The 23587-nt window shown below is 33.0% G+C and overlaps 2 protein-coding genes across 2 annotated transcripts; one reads left to right on the forward strand and one right to left on the reverse strand.

The window, feature by feature from the left end:
- Positions 1-4310: 4310 nt before the first annotated feature.
- Positions 4311-11490, forward strand: LOC18047451 (uridine-cytidine kinase C). Its single transcript, XM_006440795.2, has 12 exons — positions 4311-4605; positions 5379-5749; positions 6450-6564; positions 6983-7178; positions 7337-7450; positions 7564-7737; positions 8222-8416; positions 9421-9543; positions 9612-9724; positions 9983-10106; positions 10418-10690; positions 10911-11490. Exons 2-12 carry the CDS (start codon positions 5410-5412, stop codon positions 11127-11129), a joined length of 1986 nt encoding a protein of 661 aa, XP_006440858.1. The 5' UTR covers positions 4311-4605; positions 5379-5409; the 3' UTR covers positions 11130-11490.
- A 465-nt stretch (positions 11491-11955) lies between these two features.
- On the reverse strand, positions 11956-13864 carry LOC18047452 (H/ACA ribonucleoprotein complex subunit 2-like protein). The gene is made up of 4 exons (XM_006440796.2): positions 13639-13864; positions 13383-13452; positions 12785-12890; positions 11956-12247 (listed from the first exon to the last, which is right to left on the reverse strand). The coding sequence occupies exons 1-4, from the start codon at positions 13769-13771 to the stop codon at positions 12086-12088; spliced, it is 471 nt and encodes a 156-aa protein (XP_006440859.1). The 5' UTR covers positions 13772-13864; the 3' UTR covers positions 11956-12085.
- Between the last annotated feature and the right edge of the window lie 9723 nt (positions 13865-23587).

Here is a 23587-nt window from a genome sequence, read left to right on the forward strand (position 1 = left end):
ACATTTACTTATTCGTACAAACTTTCTCTCAAAGTTGGTAAGGTCGGACAGTTCTGCGTAGAATGGTCAGTAAAATCGCAAACATGACATGAAATATTTTGAATTGACTTTATATGGTCATTCTTTTTCCACTCTAATACTTTAATTTTTCTGGCTAAGGATGCAAATTTACCTTGAAGGTTATGGTCTTCTTTAAGGTTATACATGCCTCCACCAGATGGAGATAACTGTGGTTTACTCAATAACTTATAAGACCTAATTGTATCTCAATATTGTGCATTCTCTGCTATATAGTCAAGACAATCTAATGCAGCTTCAAGACTTTTGTCTTTAAACTCATCATTATACATCATTTCAACGATCTATCTACTTTGGAATGTTAGTCCCTCGTAGAAGTAAAACACTAATCTCTATGTTTCAAAACTGTGGTATGGACAAGTGTTTAGTAGCTAGAAGTTTTTTCCTGACTTTTGAGTGAAAATAGTGATTTATCTTTTGAAAGAATTTGTTTTGTGGGTTGGAAAGAACTTGTTCAAAAATTGTGTTTATATTTCATCCCAAGTTCTAATTGATCATAACCTAAGATTTTGTAACCAAGTTTTAATTTTTTCTTTAATGAAAAAGGGAAAAACTTAAGTTTGATTATGTTCATGCTATAATTTTTATCAGTGCAAGTGTTACAAACTTTCTCAAATTCTCTCAAATGCAAGTATGGATTTTTTAGACTCAAAATCATGAAAAACAGGTAGAAGTTGAATAATACCAGGTTTGAAATTAAAACGAGATGCGTCAGGAGGAAAAATTATACATGATGGTGTCCCTATTCTAGTAGGATGCATGAAATCTCTAAGTGTCCTAGGCTGTTCATGAAGATTTTGTACGGTTTGGTTATCTTCGTCTTCTGAAAAGTTATCAACATCAATATCAGCCATATTTAAAGGTGGTGAAGGTGATCTCCTCGTTAATCTGCTACTATGTGAGTGAGACCAACGTTGCATGCAATGGTAATGATATGTGGGTGTGTGTTAAATAAAATTTAGAAAGTGATGCACAAACAAATGAATAATGCATAAAACACCAAAAGAAAATTGCACAATTAGAACAAAATGAAAATTAAATAAGCAAATAATATAAATAAATAAGAAATAAAAATTAATTAATTGAAGTTAAAATAATAGGCAACATATTAACAATTTAGGTGGTAATAGAACTAGCCATATAATAGAACATAAATTAATTGCGAAATAAAAATTACATAATTTAATGCACATGAATAAAAATAGATAAACTGAAATTTAAACAACAATTTAGGCAGTTGAACCAACCATATAAATTAACAACAGAAAAAAACAACGAAAATAAAAGAAAAGAAAAAATTACAGAAATTAAATGAAAAATTACAAAAAAATATTCTTTCTTTCTTTTTTCTTCTATTTTCTTGTTTTCTTATGTAATCAATTTCTTATAATATATTTTTGAAGTTTGTTAAATTAAATGAATGTTTTGTTTTTCAATATGAGTGACTAATTTACTAAGCGAAGGTGAATAGTGAAGCTCAATTATTCAAATTATTGAATTAATTACTCTCTCAAGTGAGTCCTAAAATTTGTTTTATTTATTTGTATTTCTTCTTTACCAGTTTATTTTATGTCATATTGATTTATAGATTTAGATCTCCTTGGATCTATACGGTATTTTGACATAATGTCAACACTCTAATATAATTGTGGTACATTAGGTACTTGATCCCATATTTATCCACACTAATGGTTAGTTAAGAATTAAATGACATAATAATTAACTGACAAAATAAATGCAAAATACAAATATGAGAGAGTGTTATAACTTCAATTTGAAATCCAAGAGTAGATCTCGTAACCTTAGCATATTTTTAAATTGATTTATGTCAATTTCTTTTCTTACACTTAATTTTCTTTATTTAATAATTGACTACTAAATTTTCAATTCCTTGCGGTTCGACCTCGGACTCACCAGATTATATTATAACTAGACACTCTTATACTTAAGAGTAAATAACACTTTTAAGTCGTGTCACTATTTAAGTGTACATTTAACACACCATATTGCATTACACTGTATTAGCTATATTATATTATGGTGTATTGTATTAGAGTGTATTACATTAAATTGTAATGCAATACTACTTTTGGTAGGATGGATTGTATTATATAAAATAATATTATTTATATTAATATTAATATTACATTAATATTATTTAATTTTATTAATTTCATTAATTTCTTAGGATTTTATCATTACTTTTTGAAATTAAGTATAAAACAATTATTTTTGTATATTAATTTTTATAATGTAAAAATTAGTTACTAATATACTACTATTAAAAAATAAAATGTTACAATAGTATGATATAATATTATTAATAATAATTTATTATTATATAATTTATTTCTATATATTATTTATTATAATATAGTACAATCATATTATAATGTAGTATAATTTAACAATATATTGTAAAAATAAAATACTTTATAATTATATAAATTATATTGTATTAAAAAATATATTATTAAATTATAAATTATTTTTTATTTATTAATTTCAAATATAATTGTTTAATTTAGATTTATTTTTAAATTTATTATTTTAGTAAATAATAGATGATTAAATAAAATTAAAATACTTTTACATATTTAAAGTAAAATAATTTAAATGATTTTATGTAATGAAAGTAAAATAATGTATTATCATTTACTTATCAAATATTTAGGTTTATTACTATCTTATATTATTATTTAAATTAAATTTATTTAATACACCTTTCATTATATCAATCATCTTTTTAAAGCAGTGCAATGCTATCAGAAAACGCATTCAAACATAAGTTAGCATAAAAATATGTTTTAATACAGTATAATACAACGTAATGCAAGCTGCCAAATACACCCTATGTTCATATTTTTGTTTGCTATTGGGCTTTGGACTAGTGATAACCGGTAATGAACCTACGTATAAGTCCAAACTTCAAAGTCTCAGCCTTTATATTACAACTCAAATATTCTCCTCTCAATACTCGTGAGAGTCTCGGTTATGCTATAATAAATTGATCTAGGCTAGTCTCGTTAGATTTATAATGATAAATATCAATAGACTTTTGATTATAAATATCATTTTGGAAAAACAAAGTACATATTTTATTTGTTTCCTTTTCATACATTCATAATATTTTATCTACTTTCCATTCCCACCCAAATTTGTAGAAGATTAATAATAATATTAAGTACACTTGGATTAGAACTAACTTACTACCACTTGGTAAAAAGCCTTTGTAATTACAATTACTTTCAAATTTTGGATTTATTCCAAGCCAAGTTTGAGAAGAATATGTTTGAGCTAGACTAATAACATCTCCAAAAGGTTCTATAAATTTTACTCTTCAAATATGTATTTACTTACCTCTGTGGTAAATAGAAGAGTGAAAAATATGTTATTCTCTAAAAGATTCTTCAAATAGAAATGAGTTAATATTATTTTAATTAAATAACTATTTTTAAAGGAAAAGTCAATATTAATTAAAGCACATCTCTCTCTTTCTCTAATAAAAAGTAATAAAATATAAATTGAAGAGAGATAAAATAACTCTCTAAATTTGAAGAGATGATTATTTCTTATTTAAAGAATGTTAATTGTAGCGTCTTTTAAAGCCTTAAATGTTGATGTGACTCTTCAAATAAGTAATAAAATCTTATTTGAAGAGTTTTTTTGTGATGCTTTAAGGCTTCTTTTTTCTTTGTCATCACGATTTGAAATTTTTTTGCTGATTCCACCACTAGTTCACCGTCCCTAACTCAAATTATAAGTAACATGAAGTGTATATATAGGGTTAATTTCGAATAATCCCTCTCGTAAAATGATAATATTCAAAGTATTCTTTAAGTTATCATTTACCCATATTTTTATCAAGAAAAAAAAAACATTTTCATCAACCCATATTTTTTTTCTTAAATAAAAATGTAGGTAAATTAAAATTTACAACAATTTTGAGAGTTTTTTAAAATTTTTCATCACAGGTGCGCAATCTGAAAGTTGGAGATCAACGTGGAGCTTAGAAGTATGTACCTAATGTTATAATGCTCGACTTTGATGTGGGCTCATCATAAGTCAACCATGTTAGATTTTGATATTCCTTTGTATGGCAGGGTTCTATGGAATATGGATAGGCTTGAATAACTGTCGGCTCCAGACTTTATAATCACATGATACACAGTGAAAACAAATCTTGTCATCAGGTTAACTGGTTAACTGTGAGTTGAATAAAACTTGTATCATATTGGACAACTGCAAACAACCGCTTTTGGTTTTGGATTAGACTTGATGGGCCTGGTTCAGCATTGCGTTTGGGCTAGAGAGCTAGATTATGATTCCACCCCCCAACCAAAAAAAAAAAAATCCAATCCTGACGGCGCATATGATTCCATCCAATCACAATGCCCCGCCTGTTCTCAATGTGGAAAATTCGCAGGATTCCCAACACTTCTCCAAAAAAACCCCCAGAAGCCTCTGTTCATCTTGATTCCTAAGAATTCACTGTTCCAAAAAAAGAAAAAAAAAATCAAAGAAAAGGTATGCTTATTACAGCTCGCTAATTTGGTTGGGTAAATTAGTTTGGTTCATGAATGTCCGAATAATATTTGATCAATCAATTTTTGTGAGGCTTTATGTAATTTAATTCTCAATGTTGAAGGAAATTTTCTTTCCTTGAAGTTGTGTTTTTGAGATAACTATGCATGAAGAGTTTAGCCAATTGAATATGATGGCTGTGAAAATGCTTCTGTTTAATTTCACTCATCTGTTAAGGGTGTCTCCCGGCATGAATTGAATGTGTGTCTTTGTGTAGATTGTAATTAGTTTTATGGCGCTATATTGATTATGATCGTAGCAGCTGCTTTTTGGGGCGAGTGTATTGCTTTTATTTGGGAATTAGGAGATGCTGTCTGTGCTTTTTATAGGCTTTGAAAAGGCCTGCTTGTAGCAGTAGCTTAAAAATTGTAGTACTAAGTGTTTGATAAATATTAGTTGCCATTTGGAAGTTAAGTTGATTTGATCCATCATTTGTATGATGAGAAACTCATAATATCTTTACCATTTTTGTCAAAATTATTATTTAAAAATCACCTTTACCATGTACTATTAACTTTTATTTCATAATTACATTTTTTTTACCTAGTAGCCACAGCACCTCAACCAAACGGGCCTAATATTGTCTCATTAGTTCTGCAGTGTGTGGAATCTTTCTTAGCTTTACTGACTTGAAATATGGGCTCATGATCCTGTATGCCTATTCAATAATTTCTCTTTATTTAAATGTGACTTTTTAACTTTTGTTTTCCATGCAGCAAGGGAGGGAATATATATTGTGGAACTTATATGGCTCAGGACACTTCTTCAGGTGCTGATTCACCTCGACGACGACCTGGTCTGTTGCGAGATCAGGTTCAGTTGGTTAAGAAGAAGGACTCTGATCGCTATGAGATTGTTCCTATAGAAGATACATTGTCATTTGAAAAAGGTTTTTTCATAGTAATTCGTGCATGCCAATTGTTGGCTCAAAAGAATCATGGGATAATATTAGTTGGAGTAGCAGGTCCCTCCGGAGCTGGAAAGACTGTCTTCACTGAGAAGGTGCTCAACTTTATGCCCAGTATTGCTGTGATAACCATGGACAACTACAACGATTCTAGTCGTATCATTGATGGCAACTTCGATGGTAATTATGATATTCTTTTATGTTGCCTGGATACCATTTTAATATTCATCTTTTAATGATTCCAAAATGAGCTTTTTGAATATAGAGGATAAACAGGTTTGTTTTCGGTTCAAATCAGAGCCTCTATTTTCATTGCACAGACTGTTTATAATATTCTTTTTGTAGATGATAGAATAAAGAAGCTCAATCGTGTACTCTAAGCCTATTGTGGGTCTTCATATGAACCCATGATTAATAGTAGCCAAGGCATTGTTGAAATGATCTGGATCTCTTGTCTTCATTGACTAGATTTTGTAGATAGGCCATTATATTTGCCACCCACCAGGGATTTAAGACTATCAAGAACTTCTTTAAATGTTGATTGTGCACAAAATGGGTTTGCTATTCATTTTATTGTGTTGATTATTTATCTGGAAATTAAAGTTTATTTGAGTTTAAAATATTCTTCAAACCATCCATATGCCTAGGCTAACTTAGTTTATTCTTTTATCTGTTTGCTTCATTCGAGATACTAATAGATTTGTTCTTTTTTTTTTTTTTTGCAATTATCGTAAACTTCTTATGATTGTAGTTTTATTTGAAATTTTATTTAAGTTTGTTTAGCTCCTTTGTATTTTCCAGATAGATTTTTGAGTATCATGATTGAAGATGAGCGAAGGATGCATGGTAGACCTCTAATTGCTGTAGTGTTTTGAAACAGACCCGCGCTTGACAGATTATGACACACTGCTTGAAAACATTCGTGGTTTAAAGGAAGGGAAAGCTGTTCAAGTCCCAATTTACGACTTCAAGTCTAGTTCTCGCATTGGTTACAGGTTGCGTATATTTTGAAAATGCTTTTTAGGTGTTCATTTTGTGTCAACTTTTTGGCCTGTGCATGATGGGACCAGGGAGTGAATAAAGGACAATAGAAGTTAGGAGTTTTGTTATGGCTAATATATGTGTGGGATTGAGGTGTTTTAGCTTTTGATTCACAACTGTTGTGAAATAAAATCACTAGCTGTCAAGTATAAGTAGGTGTTTGGTTGATAAACATTAGCTGCCAATTAAAAATTGGTAGTTACAAATCACATTAGCCGATTTGCTCTCAAAATTAATTTGAGGTGCAACAGTTACAAAATTACACTAAGGTTACCACAAAATTTAATGGTTTAGCTTATGTGAACTTTTACTTGATGCTCCTTTGTTTGTCTAAATGGTCTTAATTTGTGGTCATATTGATGTTCCTAACAGGACACTTGAAGTCCCTAGCTCCCGCATTGTGATTATTGAAGGCATCTATGCCTTAAGTGAAAAACTGCGGCCTTTGATAGATCTTCGTGTATCTGTTACGGGTGGAGTTCATTTTGATCTCGTAAAGCGAGTTTTTCGTGACATTCAACGTGTTGGCCAAGAGCCCGAAGAGATAATCCATCAAATATCTGAAACGGTTTTTGCACTTATCTCATGATAAGATTGTTTTCTGTTGGCTTTCTTACTGAGTTTCTTCAGTCATTCGGTTGCCAATTGTAATTGATAAAGATTTTCTTTTTTTCCTCTTTTCACTTCCATCCTAATATAGCAGTTTCAAATATTTCTTTTTTGCAGGTGTACCCAATGTACAAGGCTTTTATTGAGCCAGATCTCCAAACAGCTCATATTAAAATCATCAACAAGTTTAATCCCTTCACTGGATTTCAGAACCCAACTTATATTTTGAAGGTTAGTATCCATGTATCTTTTTCAGGTTAAAATTTTTGCAATTAATGAGTTGAAGGTGCCTTGTTGTGACATTCTTCTCTAATTCTAGCACTGAGTGCTTTCTATCGTTGTAGTCAACAAGGCCAGTGACAGTGGATGAAATTAAGGCTGTTATGTCCAAAGAGCATACAGAAACTACAGAGGAAACTTATGACATATATCTTCTGCCACCCGGCGAAGATCCTGATGCATGCCAATCATATTTGAGGATGAGGAACAGAGATGGCAAATATAATCTCATGTTTGAGGTAGGATGATTGTAAATTTATGTCTCTTCTTCAAGCCATAATATGTTTAGAGAATAAGCCTGATTAGCCTTTGATGAGAACTTCACGGCATTTAGAGTGCCTCAACCTCTTGTTTGAAATATCTTATCCTGAAAATTAATCCAGATTTTGTTACTTCATGCTTTTCCCATATTATTTTATAAACAAGAAACTTTTTCCCATCTCTCCCCGTGCATGCATGCTGGTGTGCATAACTAGAAGCTAAGAGTAACATCACTACTTTGCAGAGTGCACGCTTTTACAGGTCTCAAGAAGTCATGAATAACATCATATATATAAAAAATAAAATTCAAGGGCGCATAAACCTGCAAATAGAATATCATCAATAAGCCCAAATAGTTTTATACTTCAGTTCTGTTCTGAGTTTGTTTAGATGTATCTTCTCTAGAGAGTCATAGATGTTTAGAAAATTTTAGAGTTTCTGACCAGTTTTACTTGTTCTCAGGAGTGGGTTACAGATAGTCCATTTATAATATCACCCAGAATAACTTTTGAAGTTAGTGTCCGTCTTCTTGGAGGGTTGATGGCTTTGGGATATACAATTGCAACTATCCTGAAAAGAAGCAGCCATATCTTCTATGATGACAGGGTGTGCGTGAAGACTGATTGGTTAGAACAACTCAATCGGAAGTATGTTCAGGTATTGTTTCATCTAATTCAATCATTTGCTCATCTCTCCCTCCCCAACCCCTTTTTTTTTTTGCTTTCATTGTATTCCACTGAATGTCTTTCCTCAGAGTTGGGTTCAGTTTATTATCTTTCATACCTCATAATCACATGCCAGTCTGTCTTACTTTTTCACTGAATTGTTTTTTTTCTCTATTCTTAACATCATTGGATGCCTTCCCATGGTGACAGAGTACTCTTCTTCTGTTTATTATGTATCGATTATACATAATTGTAGCTGGAAATGGGATATGATGATGATGAGGCCATGTATGAAATACATTTCCTCTTTTTATTTGACATCTGAATAATCATGTTTTAACGGCAGTGTATCTGTAATTGTGTATCACAACAATCATTGAGGTATGTTCGCATCCATCTCGAATGGTCAGAACCTTATGTCAAGCATTTGAAATTTGCCCGATGAGTTTTGTGTCAGTATTCCTTTTTAATTCATTTGAATTTTAAAAATTAGTTAGATCAACCACTTTCATCTTTGTTTTTCCTCTATTTATCATATAACGTTTGGGTAATCATGTCTTGTTTCTGGACAGCCTAGATATTGCTGGAGCATCTTGTTGTAATGTCACTTGTCGGAGCTGGTTGAAGTTTGGTGCTAGTTGAAGTTATTAGGAATGCATTTTGTTCAATTGTAAAAATATTTTCGTCAACTCAGCATCTTTGCTGCAATCAGTGGCATTACTCAGCTGCTGAACACGTGGTCTAAGTAAAACATCTAACATTACAACTGTCTTATAACTATTTTTTTTTAACCCTTTTTGTCATAATTTAAAGGATATAAACTAATGGTAAAGTCCTTTATCCTATATGATTTTTGGATTGCTTCATTCTTAAAAATTGCAAAGCTGCTGCTGTGTTCAGTAATTTTTGCAAAGGTTATGCAAGTAACTATTTTCTTTATCTGGAATGCCTGGCATATTGGATAAATGTGGCACTGACTAAATTTTTCATATGTAGGTTCAAGGTCGAGATCGTTTATATGTTAAATATGTTGGAGAGCAGTTGCGCTTGGATGGTTCATATGTTCCTCGCACTTACATAGAACAAATTCAGCTGGAGAAACTTGTGAATGATGTTATGGTATAATCTTTTCATCTGATTATGCTTGTTTGCCTACATTTACTGCTGCTAACATTATCAATCTGTAGGCCCTGCCAGATGATCTGAAGACAAAGCTCAGTATAGATGATGATTTGGTTTCAAGCCCTAAAGAAGCCCTTTCCCGAGCCTCTGCAGACAGGAGAACTAAGTATCTCAGCCGGTATTGTCTTTTCCTAGTGGCAGTTTAATATTTTTCCAGTTGGGACATATGACTGAAATACAATTGATGTTCCCATTAATACACTTGTTTCCCCAAACTTTCCATTTTAGTTTTAAATCATTTAAGTTTGTGCAAAAACCCTTTCATTGTCTCTATAACGAGCACTACTGAAGGGCATTTATCAAGTATTTTTCGTATAGTTTGGAAAATACTGGAACTGATTTGTTCCTTTTGAATAAACTGTGTACATAATGGCAGTAGTATATCAAATTCATTTTCAAATCAGCGGGAGAAGAATTTGACAAAGCTAGCAAGAGTTGTTGTTAATAATAGAAGGTTCGATGGTAGGACACCAGAATCACCTGCCTCGCTTGCAAACCAGGTCAGTATTATTGTATTTTGGACTGAAGGATGCTAGTGGCTGTCTTGGTTGTATACTGTGAAGATCGCTTTGCACCTGATTTCCTAGAAAAGGAAATGAAGATAAAAGAAAGCAGGGATTAGCTTTTATTCGAACTTTTATTTATTTCTTTTTGTCCTTTCCTTTCTGGTTACCTTTGGCGTAGGGGAGTTGATATCATCCTTACCACCAACATAAGAGATAATTATATACATGATGGGGTTGTTTTTACCTGCCATTCCCCTTCATACTTGTTTCTCTTTAGTTTTCATTTGTTTTCTGGATTGTTTCAGGGAGTCATTAATCAACTCTCTGAGCAAATATCGACACTGAATGAGAGGATGGATGAGTTTACATCTCGTATTGAAGAGATGAATACCAAGTTTGCAATCAGGAAAGTTTCGGCTAGCCAACAAAACTTAGCTTTGCAGGCTGAAGCTTGCAATGGCTCTGGACCAACTTCTCTTTTCATGACTGGCTTGGCTAATGGTTCATTAACTGGATCTGTGCTGCCCAATTCATCATCTTCTTCCCAGTTGGCTAGGGAGTCTCCTCTTATGGAAGAGGTACAGTGATCCCCATTCAATTAAGCTTTTGGCAATAAATGGAGTTGGAAAAATCATAGTAAGAATCTTATGGTGGACATTCAAAGTTCTGTGTATTAGGCTAGATTGGACCTTAATGGAAAAGCGAAAGACATAATTAAGAATATTATATACATATAGAAGAGCCTCTTAGAAATGTTGAAGAAATAAATTCTGATTGCTCTTTCTATCTCCTAAACAGGTTCTGCTAGTTGCTAGAGGGCAACGTCAAATTATGCATCAATTAGACAGCATAAGTAATCTTCTGCATGAATACTGGGGAGAAAGGACTCGTCAAGAGAGAACAGATCGGCCAAGCAGGGTGATTGATGTTGATTCCATTGGTGTCCCTTTAATTTTAACTTTAGCAGTTGGTGGTTTAGGCCTCTTTCTCTTTAAGGGTCTGACATTTCATAAGTGATCATCATGCCAAGGGGCTAACTTTACTGCATGCTGTTGTATTTGTTGTTATATTACTCTCTGAGAGAGAGGGAAGCCATCTAAGTTGCCTTGAGCTTCAATTGTATTTGAACTTGATGCTAGCGGCCATATCTGCTTCTGAGGGTAAAGTTGGGCAGTCAGGCGGCTGTATAGTAACTGTATATCTTTGACTAAAAAAAAAAAAAGTGATACTGATAATTTTTCCTGAAAAGCAGCTTTGTTGATGATCATCGATGTGAATACAATTGTTCTAAATATGTTCTACTTCGTATGGATATGACAAATCAATGTACCCCGTCTGTGTTTACTCACCTATAATAAATGGGGAAAATTTCAACTCATGCTGCTGAGGATAAGACGTCAATGTACCATGTCTGTGTTTAATCACCTGTAACAACTAAGGAGAATGTCTCTAATACCTTTCTTTCTATTTCTATTATTTTAACCATTCATAGATCGGGCCATAAATTGATTTCTTTTAAATTTTCACATTAATAGATGGGTGCATAAATTGATGAACCTACCCATTATTTGTTTCCAACAAGTGGTTCCGGTGGGGTTCCTCACTGGGAACAATGACCATTCCTCTGCATTCATGCGCGTTAGGCCTCTAGCTATTATGCTGGATTCACTGGAAGTAATCATCAGTGAAAGTTGCTTGGAAAGGGAAATAAGAGCATAAAAGAATATATACCAACAATATTTCCAGAGATTTGCACTAAAAATTAGATTATTTCGCAGTTTGCTCTTAAAAAAATAAAAATAAAAGCAATATACCCACATATGAGACATGAAAACCAACCATCTCATGCAACAGAGGCAAACTGCATTTTACATTCGACAAAACTAGAGTACATTACTCAGCTAGAAAGGGAAGGTTCGAAATCAAACATATCTGTAAGCACAATCATCTTTGTTGGCTTTAAGTCTAGTTCATCAGAAAAGAGAGGATGCCAGTTCCTTCACATCCTCTACAACGAGGGTATAATCAGCTTTCAACTTATCTTGTTCCTCTTGTCCTAGTTCTCCCTTAGTTGGCTTAGTTAGCACCAAAACACAGCATGTTGGCCTCTTTGTGGCACCTGCATTTGCAAGATCCTGATGACAAAATAACCAAAAATAGGACAAGGGAATGTCAGCACACAGATGGAATTGCTTGTGGCATAATACAATGTAAACCTTTGGGAAATGAAAAAAAAGAAAAGTATACAAGGAGTTCTAGAGAAGAAGGGTATGCATAAATTTCAGTTTAAGGATTCTGCTTCAATAAAAAGGAGATAAGGAGTCCTATTAAGGATGCTAATGCTAAAAGGTAGAATTTAACTGCTTCAATAAAAGCAGGTAAGCTAAAATTGTGGGGATGCCACAACCCCACTCTCAAACACATGCACGCGCACCCGAAAAAATGTATAAATAAATACAAAAAATCTAGATAATGAGAGAAAATTTCACAACGAAAAAGTAAATGCCTAGAGAGATGAGAAGAAAGGAATTCTATATAGGCCATACCGACATCCACACTAGAGGATAAATAACATGAGGCATGTGATGCCAACTTATAATGAAACCCAAACAAAAAGATAAAATAAAAAAATAAAAAAAGGAAAAAGAGAAAGAAGCAAATTACTGAATTACCTCTTTTGAAGCAACATAAATGTAGGGAATATCAGACTCTTCACATAAGATAGGAACGTGAGTGATGACATCAATTGGACTAATGTTCCCAGCTATAACACATAATCTGCACTCATGAAAAAGAAGGGGAAGGGGATCATTCACAACTCCCACGCAATTGAAGGAATGTAAGTTGTCATTTCTATAATACATATCAAGAATGTATGATCAAAGTAACCTCTGAGAAAAATATGACCCAAAACACTTTCTTTTTCTATTTTGTCTGGAGAAGAAACAAAAATTCGTTCTTAATTATATCACCAAAACAACACACCAACACTCATATAATCTCTCTACTTTTACAAAAAGAGAAAACAAAAGAAATGAACACATTGATAATTGTCATCAGTTAAGCATAAGAATCACAATGCTCGAAAAAAATGCTAAATGAGAGCTTGAAAGTTCTAATTTACACTATGACCATGGCCACTGACTTAAAATCTATTTCCCTAATACCACAAGTAATATTTGTCATTCATTCAGAGGAACAAATAGAGCCCGAATTAACTTCATTTACAGAAAGAAAAAAGCATAAATATCGGAAATACAAATAACCGACCCTTTATGACCACGGCGGATACTTTTGACCACTTCCTTCACTCCTCTCTTCAAGCATTTGTGTTCAGCAGCTACAATAATACAAAGCCAATATTGTAACATTAAAGAATCAAACAATCAAAAAGTGTACTGAAGTTAAATCATTTCATCAATATACTGAGGACCATCAACAACCCATCTAGGATTATCACTTAAAATCTCAACACATGCTAAAAAAAAAACTGAAATATCCCAACAATGTATTTGCTGATATATACCTCGACGGACAAGCTTGAGGGTTCTTTTGGAGAGCTTCTTGCCAGCTAGAGGTTTAGCAATGGGAGCAAGACTAACAATCTTCTTCTTCTCATCTTTATGTGGGGTTCTCTCTGCTTCGCTGTCGCTTCCCATTTTCTTTTTTCAGTTCTCAATGAATTGCACGAAACAGAGACTAGGGTTTTTCTTTTTCAGTTATGGGCGCTGATAATTTGGTTTTGGCAGCTTAGTATTCCTAGGGTTTTAGCAAAGAACCTCGGTGTTGCTTCTCACGTGCCTAATCTACAACTCGTGCGAGTTTCAGCCTAGCAGTGGTAATTCGCCACGTGTCGGATTTATTTGGCCCAAAAGTCATGACTAATGGGCTGAACCCAAATGAAGATCACAGTTTAGGGCCGTGAAATTTTGTCTCATGGCTGTACTATTATAAGCTGAAAAATAAATTTATTATTGATATGATTTTTTTTTGTTGAATGAACAGTTATTTAGGTAGTCTTTACATTTTAAATTGAAGTGAACATCCTAAAAAGTGGAAATCCTAGAATTAGAAGTGTGGAGTGAGAACGAGAGTAAGTTGTTTACTTACATGAAATGTGAATATAAAATTGGAATAAGAATCCAATTTATGTGTTTACTTTGTCTTAAATTAGAGTAAATGATTTCAAATTATAATTTTATCCTTATTTAAAGAATTATGATAAAGCAACACAATTAAGACATTATTATTAATAATATAGTACAAAATTAATATTTTCTTCAAATAAACTATTTGTTATTATTAATTAATGATATTTAATAAATATAATAATATTATATTTTTAAATAAAGATAACATATAGGAATATTATTAGCTCTCTATGAATATAATAATGTTACTTTTTAAGTTATTTTAACTTATAATCAATGTAAATTATTATTTTTAGCTAAATATAATAATATAATGTTTAATATTATTATTTTTAATAAATGTAATTTATAAAATAATATAACAATATTATTTTAAATAAATATGATATTATTTATTTTATTTTATTAAATATAATTATATTAAATTTAATAAAAAATGTAAAAAAAGTAAGAGGTGGGAGTGGATTCCCACTCCCCACTCCAAAAACGGGTGGAGCCTAAGGATTGTGATTTCTACTCCTCCCTTGAAAGATGTAAGTAAATATTGGAGTAGGAGTAATTCACACTCCTCACTCTCATTCCAATAAGTAAACATAGCATTAAAGTTAAATAACTAAAAGTTTCAGAAAGATAAATACGTTGGCAAAATCTCGAGCAAGCCTAAGCTCACCCCGGCTCGAGTTCGGCTTTTTTCGGGCTAGGCCTAAAAGCATGAATTTGTTGGTGAATTATGAGAATATGGAGGCAAAGAACAATGAAATTTCTTAGGATTTGAGACGTGTTTCCTTTAAGGTTTTATTTGCCCTCACCAATCTTGGTTTGCTATAGAGTTTTAATGGCAAATTACCCCCAAGATATATCAAATCTTGAATACAATCTTTAGCAAATAAGATTGTATTTCCAGAACAAGCATGAAAAATTCAAAATCTGATTTCTAATCTTATTGTATATCTTTCTTTTTATGAATAAGATGTTTATTTGAAAGAATACAACCATTAGAAATGGTACTTCTTCGAAAAAACTCTTTTGGTTTGAAAATGTATCGATTTACAATCGAAATCTTTTCAATCTTGCTAACCGTTTTCCAATTGACAACTTTCTGGAAATAAACGGTTAGCCGTTTTCTCAATAAACGGTGAGCCGTTTATTCTAGGACATAAAACATGCTCTCTGGACTTAAACGGTAAGCCGTTTTCACCATAAACGGTGAGCCGTTTATTCCAGAACAAAAAACATGCTCTCTGGACTTAAACGGTTAGCCGTTTTCTCAATAAACGGCAACCCGTTTTCGTCCAGAATATCAAACCAAACAAACTTGAAAGATGTTACAATCTCTCTTACAATCCCCACTAGATTGTAATATTTTTCAGATTTATTAATGATAAACTTATACATACAAAAGGTATCTTTCGATTTTAACCTTTAATTAGTGAGTGTATTTCAAAGCATTTACAAGACAATAGTGTGCTAAGCATTAAACTTTGTCTCTTAAGTAAATACCGGAGATACATCACATATAAGCTATCCCAGATTTCAAAGTTGTGTTCCAATAGTTAGCACTATTCCGGCTTTGTGCTCTATCTTGGATTCATGAACATTTACAAGATTAAACCATGACCTTGTTAGAAACGGCACCATTTCTTATGTTCACTTAGGTGAAGTTTCAAATCATGTCTTTAGCTACTAAAAGACTTGAACTTCATTAAGAGTAAATACTCAACCTCAACCTCGTAGCTATTTGCACCGAATATCTCGAATTGGATTATTTATTACTCGGTGTCAAACCAGTCACATAACAACAACTTGTTATTACCCATTTAACTATGGAGTAGCGGTATAACTACTACATAGTTGGGTTACCGTCGTTGGTGACTTTATTATATAAAGGTTTCAATCACATTCCATAAGATGTATCCTTAACTAAGTCTCTTGAAAGACCTTTTGTTAAAGGATCTGCTAGGTTCTTATTAGTCCTAACATAAACAATATTAATAACACAATCTGCTATTAATTGTTTCACATATTCATGTCTTAAGCTAATATGTCTAGACTTTCCATTATACACTTTATTATAAGCTCTAGACAATGTAGCTTCACTGTCGCAGTACAAAGAAATAGATGGCATCGGTTGTGGCCACAACATTATATCAAACAACAAATTTCTCAGCCATTCTGCTTCTTTGCCTGCAGATGCAAGTGCTATAAACTCACTTTCCATTGTTGAATGAGTTATGCACGTTTGTTTCTTTGAAGCCCAAGAAACCGCTCCTCCAGCAATTGTAAAAATCCAACCAGAAGTGGATTTATTGTCTCTTGTATTGGTTACCCAACTAGCATCTGAATATCCTTCCAGTACTTCAGGATAGTCATTATAAAACAAACCCAAATTAACGGTCCTTTTAAGATAACCAAGTATCCTACCAATTGCTTTCCAGTGTTCAACACTAGGGTTACTCGTGAATCTTGACATTTTGCAAACTGCAAATGCTATATCAAGCCTCGTACAATGCATAGCATACATCAAGCTACCAATTGTACTAGCATATTCTAGTTGAGCTACTATTCGGCCTGAATTCTCTAGTAATTTAATACTAGAATCATATGGGGTATTAGCTTCTTTAAATTCCAAATAATTAAATTTAAGAAGCACTTTCTCTATATAATGAGATTGACACAACGAGTAACCCCCACTATGTTTATTCACTTTGATACCTAAGATAGTATCTACTTCACCAAGTTCTTTCATCTTAAATTGTGAAGTTAAATACTTCTTTGTATCATCTACTCCTTGCATATTTGTTCCAAAGATAAGCAAGTCATCAACATACAAGCATATAATCACACCAAAATCATTCGTATATTTAAAATATACACATTTGTCAGCATTATTATGCTTAAAACCATGTGATAAAATTACCGAATCAAACTTCTCATGCCATTGTTTTGGTGCTTGCTTTAAGCCATAAAGAGATTTGATTAACTTGCATACCTTTTTCTCATTTCCAGGCAAAACAAATCCCTCAGGTTGTTCCATATAGATTTCTTCATCAAGATCACCATTAAGAAAAGTTGTTTTAACATTCATTTGATGCACATATAAATTGTTCAATGAAGCAATTGCAAATAGCACTCTTATAGAAGTTAACCTAGCTACCGGAGCATATGTATCGAAATAGTCAATACTATTTCTTTGCTTAAACCCTTTGGCTACTAATCTAGCCTTAAAAGTTTGCAAAGAACCATCATTATTGTACTTTCTTCTAAATACCCATTTGCTGCTAATTGGTTGAGATCCTGGAGCAAGATCAACCAAGACCCATGTTTGATTCGACATTATCGAATCCATTTCATCATTTACCGCCTCTCTCAAAAAAGAAGCGTCTCTAGAAGACATAGCCTCGCTAAATGTCTTTGGATCTTTTTCAATATTTAACAACAATGGTACTTTGTTAAGTACATTCTTTCTATCCCCTTCAACCAAGAAGAGTAGTGCTTGTGATGAAATAAAATCCGGAGCTAAACTTTTTTCTTTCTTTTCACGTTGACTCCTCCTTAGTTCGAAAGATGTCGAAGACTCTTTCCTTTTATTATTGTTAGTGGAGGTAATAGGAGTATTAACACATGGTTGATCAATAAATTGATTCTGATTCAATATTAGAATCATGTTGAAATTTATTCTCAATAAATTCAACATCTCTAGATTCCACAATCACATTAGAATCTAAATCTAACAACCTATAAGCCTTGGAATTTTCAGCATATCCTACGAAAACACTTTTTATACCTCTAGCACTCAACTTTGATGACTTAGGGTCATGTATTTTATAAAAGGCTAAACAACCCCAGACCCTTAAATACATCAAGTTTGGTTTTCTTCCTTTCCAAATTTCATAAGGAGATATATGTGTTTTCAAAGATGTAATTCTGTTATGAATATGACATGCAGTGAGTAATGCTTCCCCCCACAAATTATTTGGTAGTTTTGCATTAAGGATCATGGAATTTATCATATCCGTGAAGATCATATTCTTCCTTTCAGCCAAACCATTTTGTTGAGGAGTAAATGGAGCTGATCTTTGGTGAATAATTCCAACTTCCTCACAATAATTATTAAATTCAATTGAGAAATATTCACCACTTCTATCACTACGAACCATTTTGATTTTCTTATCTTTTTGGTTCTCAACTTCAGCTTTGAAAATTTTAAATTTATCAAAAGCTTCACTTTTTGTTCTAAGTAAATACACATAAGTGTATCTAGAACAATCATCAATAAAAGTGATGAAGTATCTCTTACCTCCTCTTGTTAAAATGCCATTATACTCACAAATATCAGTATGTATCAAATCCAATATTTGAGTATTTCGTTCAGCTTTAGGAAAAGGTTTCTTAGTTATTTTAGCTTGGATGCAGATTTCACACTTATGACCTTTAACATCATTGCAATTAATCAAACCATGCTTAGACATGTATTTCAAAGATCTAAAGTTCAAATGTGCTAATCTAGCATGCCAAACATCACAAGACTCAACAATATAAGCTAAGTTGATATTATTATTATTAATGCTGAGTTTGTACATTCCATCACAAGAATACCCTTTCCCAACAAATAATCCATTCTTTGACACAATACAAGTATTACCCTCAAGCACAATCTTAAGCCCATGCTTACACATACAACTAGCAGAAATAAGATTCTTCCTAACGGAAGGTACATGAAAGACATTATACAATGTGACTTTCTTTCCAGAAGTGAAGTTGATCTCAACTACTCCTTTCCCTGCTACTATGGCTGCATTATTGTTCCCCATGAGAACCATTTGTCCTTCCGTTTCTTCTTTGTATGATAAGAAAAATTTCTTATCATTACAAACATGAATTGTTGCACCCGAATCGAGCCACCAATCATAGCCATATTGGTTTCAGTAATCATGCCAATTTGCATTTCAGAAACCATAGCACAAATCTCTTCAGATTTGTTTTCAATAACATTAGCTTTATGGGAATTCACTTCTTCCTTTTTCTTCTTGAATCTGCAATCACTTTGGCGATGGCCTTTCTTACCACAAAAGAAACAATTTCCAGAAAACTTTTGTGTGCTGGACTTCTTGAATTTCTTGTCATTCTTGACTTTAAAATTCTTTGAGAATTTACTAGCTTCAACAACATTAACTTTAGTATAATCATGCTTATCCTTGGATTCACGAGACCTAGTCTCTTCTTCAATTACCAAGTGTTTTTGCAATTCTTCTAAAGTTATGTTCTCTTTACTATGAAGGAGTTTCTTTCTATAATCATTCCAACTTTGAGGCAATTTAGCAATAATAGCCCCAACTTGAAATGATTCAGAAATTTCAACTTTTAACTCTCGAAGCTTAGCAACAATAATTTGTAACTCATGTATTTGATCAAGAATGAATTTTGTGTCTACCATAATAAATTCAAAATATTTAGATACAAGGAATTTGTCAGTACCTTCTTTCTCCGTTTTGTATTTGTATTCAAGAGCATTCCAAATTTCCACCGGAGAAGTCATAGAATTGTAGAGATCATATAATCTGTCAGAAAGCGTATTGAGTATGTGACCCCGGCATATCAATTCATCATCTTCACGACGTTTCCTTGCAGCCTTAACAACTTCGGTATCATCTTCTCTTGGTTCTGGAAATGGTTCCAATTTCGGATCAAGAACATATGCCACTTTAAGAACAGTAAGGAGAAAGAACAATTTTCCCTTCCAACGAGTGAAATTAGTTCCATCAAAACGATCGAGATGGACACTAGGATTCAGAAATGATGTCAAACTCTTCTCAACCTCCATTTGCACAAAAATTAAAACCTTAAAGATTGTTGGTGAATTATGAGAATATGGAGGCAAAGAACAATGAAATTTCTTAGGATTTGAGACGTGTTTCCTTTAAGGTTTTATTTGCCCTCACCAATCTTGGTTTGCTATAGAGTTTTAATGGCAAATTACCCCCAAGATATATCAAATCCTGAATACAATCTTTAGCAAATAAGATTGTATTTCCAGAACAAGCATGAAAAATTCAAAATCTGATTTCTAATCTTATTGTATATCTTTCTTTTTATGAATAAGATGTTTATTTGAAAGAATACAACCATTAGAAATGGTACTTCTTCGAAAAAACTCTTTTGGTTTGAAAATGTATCGATTTACAATCGAAATCTTTTCAATCTTGCTAACCGTTTTCCAATTGACAACTTTCTGGAAATAAACGGTTAGCCGTTTTCTCAATAAACGGTGAGCCGTTTATTCTAGGACATAAAACATGCTCTCTGGACTTAAACGGTAAGCCGTTTTCACCATAAACGGTGAGCCGTTTATTCCAGAACAAAAAACATGCTCTCTGGACTTAAACGGTTAGCCGTTTTCTCAATAAACGACAACCCGTTTTCGTCCAGAATATCAAACCAAACAAACTTGAAAGATGTTACAATCTCTCTTACAGAATTTATGTGTTATATTGTTTTTGAATTTTTTCACTATATTTTACAAATTTATAATGTATATAATTTTTTTAGATTAGACTTTAAAAGTTAGGTTAAAAGGATTTAAACCTTTAAATATATGTTAAGGATGGGTTAAATAAATACTAAAAGGTATGTTTTATTTAAAATAAAAATATTTTTAACACATTTATCAAGCTTTCGGGCTAGATATAGGTTTTTTAGGTGAAGCCCTAGCTCGGCCTAAAACACTTACACTCGGTTCGAGTGGACTTTTTCTACCATGTTTAGCTATAACCACAAGCTTTTCTATAGAAATTATTTTACACAAACTATTTTTTGGGGGGGGGGGGGGTGTTCACATATCCTCTCCCAAATAAAATTTGGGTGGAGGTAGGTATCTCCCCATTAATATGAGGTGGAGATAATCAAAATAATAATAGGTATACTAAGATTTTTTGTACAAATTAATGTGGTGTATTTTCTAGTGTCACATGGCTCATCATATATTTTCTTTATAATCTTTTAAATGTGGGATACACATGGCAATGAGTGAATGCAAAAGAAAAAAATGTATTATTATATATATTATTATTTACAAATTATTGTACAAATATTATTTATATGAATTAACGTAGAAATTAATGTGTCAATATTATATAATTACCCTATGTCCCAAATTTTAAAGCACATAAAAAAATATAATATGAGATACGTGACGATCGTATAATATATTGCCACATCATTAGTTTGTACATGCATAGTTTATATAAGAATTAGTATACCTAATATTATGTTGTAATTGAAATGGAGTATAATTTATATTAGCTTGAAATTAGTTTTATTTCATAAATATAAAAGCTATGAATTAAAGTATCTATGTAACCTCCAAATCTGGAGGGCTACCTTAATAATTTCTTGTTACAGTTCGGTGAGGCAGCTGTCAAGATGGAGGAAATAATAGTTATGATATTTCATGATTTTTGTAGGTTAATTAGTTACCTCATTAATAGATAAGGTATTGGCCAACTCGGGATACATCAGAAAGGTTGATAATACGAGCACGATGGAAGTTCTAAGCATGCGTGATTGCATGGTGACAGATTGGGCACAACATGGGCTACGTAGCAAGAAAAAAGATTTTTTTTTTTTTTAGAAAAAAAAAAGGCTTCTGATACCAGTTGTTTTAAATTTTTAAATATTTTGTTCCACATCTATACAGTATGCATGATTAGGACTCCATCTGATATGCGGAGAAAAAATTGTAACTTATCCTGAGAAAATCCAGGCTCCAAAAAGAAAGCTTGGAGACGCCATTTGTGGGTTTGCCTATAAATGCAGGTGCATCATCAATATCTTTTCTAACTCCTTAGACAGCCATTGACTTGCTCCGTATCTTTTCTATTCATCATCTTCTTCTTAACTTTGCCTTCTCTGTTTCTTTCTTGCAACTTAATTTGAAAATCTGGCCCGCCCTTCGACCACGACAGGCACCGATGCCATTGCTTTTGATATTGCCGGCGGAGGCCAGTACGCTGGCGTCTCCCATGGTAGAATTCTCAAATACATTAATCCCATTCTTGGTTTTGTAGATTTTGCTGTAACTGGCGAAAGCAGTTATGTTACGGCCCGAATAACCCTTTGCTGGAACCCATTCGTGGTCGTTCATTGGGTTTGGGGTTTGATTATTTGATCCGACAATCTTTACATTGCATATTTTGATCCACTAGTGATTAAGAGGCCCTTTACCAGGCCCATAATACATGGACTTTACATTTTGTGAGCTTTTATCCATAATTTTTATCCCGCTGGCTGGGCTTAAAGCCAGCTGGCATGAACTGGGCGGGCCCAAATTTTTCTGCCAATCCTATTTTAAGGTGCACTTTCCATAAATTTTTCAAAATAAAATTTGGCACTTTTCCAATAGCTGCTCAAAGTAGGTTCCATACCCTGGAAGCTGGAAGAATGGTTCCTTTCTTGATTCTTGATCTTGGTTTTCGATCTCTCTACCTATAAGTACCAGCATACAGGTATATGTTTGTGTATCTTCATTCCCAAAATGGCCATAATCTTTAGCTTCAAAACTTTGATGATGCTCTGCATCTTCCTTTTTGAACTCCCTTTGCCTTCCATGGATCTTTCCATCCCAACCTTCACCAAAATCATCCTACCAAATACCGCCATATGTCCTGAATCTGTACTTCAAAAGCTTTTTTGTTCTTCGGATTGTACTTCAAAAGCCTTTCGGTTGAATCCCCAGTACCAAATGCTTTGAGAATTTGATTGCAAAATTAGCAGTATCAATGGAAAACTACCCATCATACAATTATAAAATGTTCAGCTCTGAATCCAAGTCCTTTAAACTAGGACATGCATGCATGTGTAAACAAACGAGTCCTGGTAATCGGTCGACGTCTAAACCATGAAGGAAGTTGAAGGGTACTCTTTCTGCAATGGTGGCTAGTTGTGTTGCAAGACCTCCATTTTTTTCCGACGAGATCGCTTGTTAAGCTGTTGAAACTTAAGCCCAATCCCCTTGTACCCTTTCGGTGAATAAGTGAATGCAAAATCGACAAAACCAACATCAGGTCCTTGCTGTTTAAGAATTCTACCATCAGAGACGCCTGTCTAGGGTCCTGCACCAGGTGAATTGAAGACGGAAGGCTTCAGGGCCCATGGTTGTTAATGGTGCTAATGGGAGCTTCGTGAATGACTCAGCTGAGAGAACTATTGAATGAATAGAGGACAGGACAAAGACGATCATGGAAAACATTTCTACCTAATCTGCTTAACAGAGACATTAAGAAGGAGGGAGCTGGAAACTTTCAAAAAGGCTTTTTTAAAGTTTAAAAT

The sequence above is a fragment of the Citrus clementina genome, unplaced genomic scaffold (genome assembly GCF_000493195.1).
Source record: "Citrus clementina cultivar Clemenules unplaced genomic scaffold, Citrus_clementina_v1.0 scaffold_3, whole genome shotgun sequence".
In the NCBI taxonomy this organism is placed as follows: domain Eukaryota; kingdom Viridiplantae; phylum Streptophyta; class Magnoliopsida; order Sapindales; family Rutaceae; genus Citrus; species Citrus x clementina.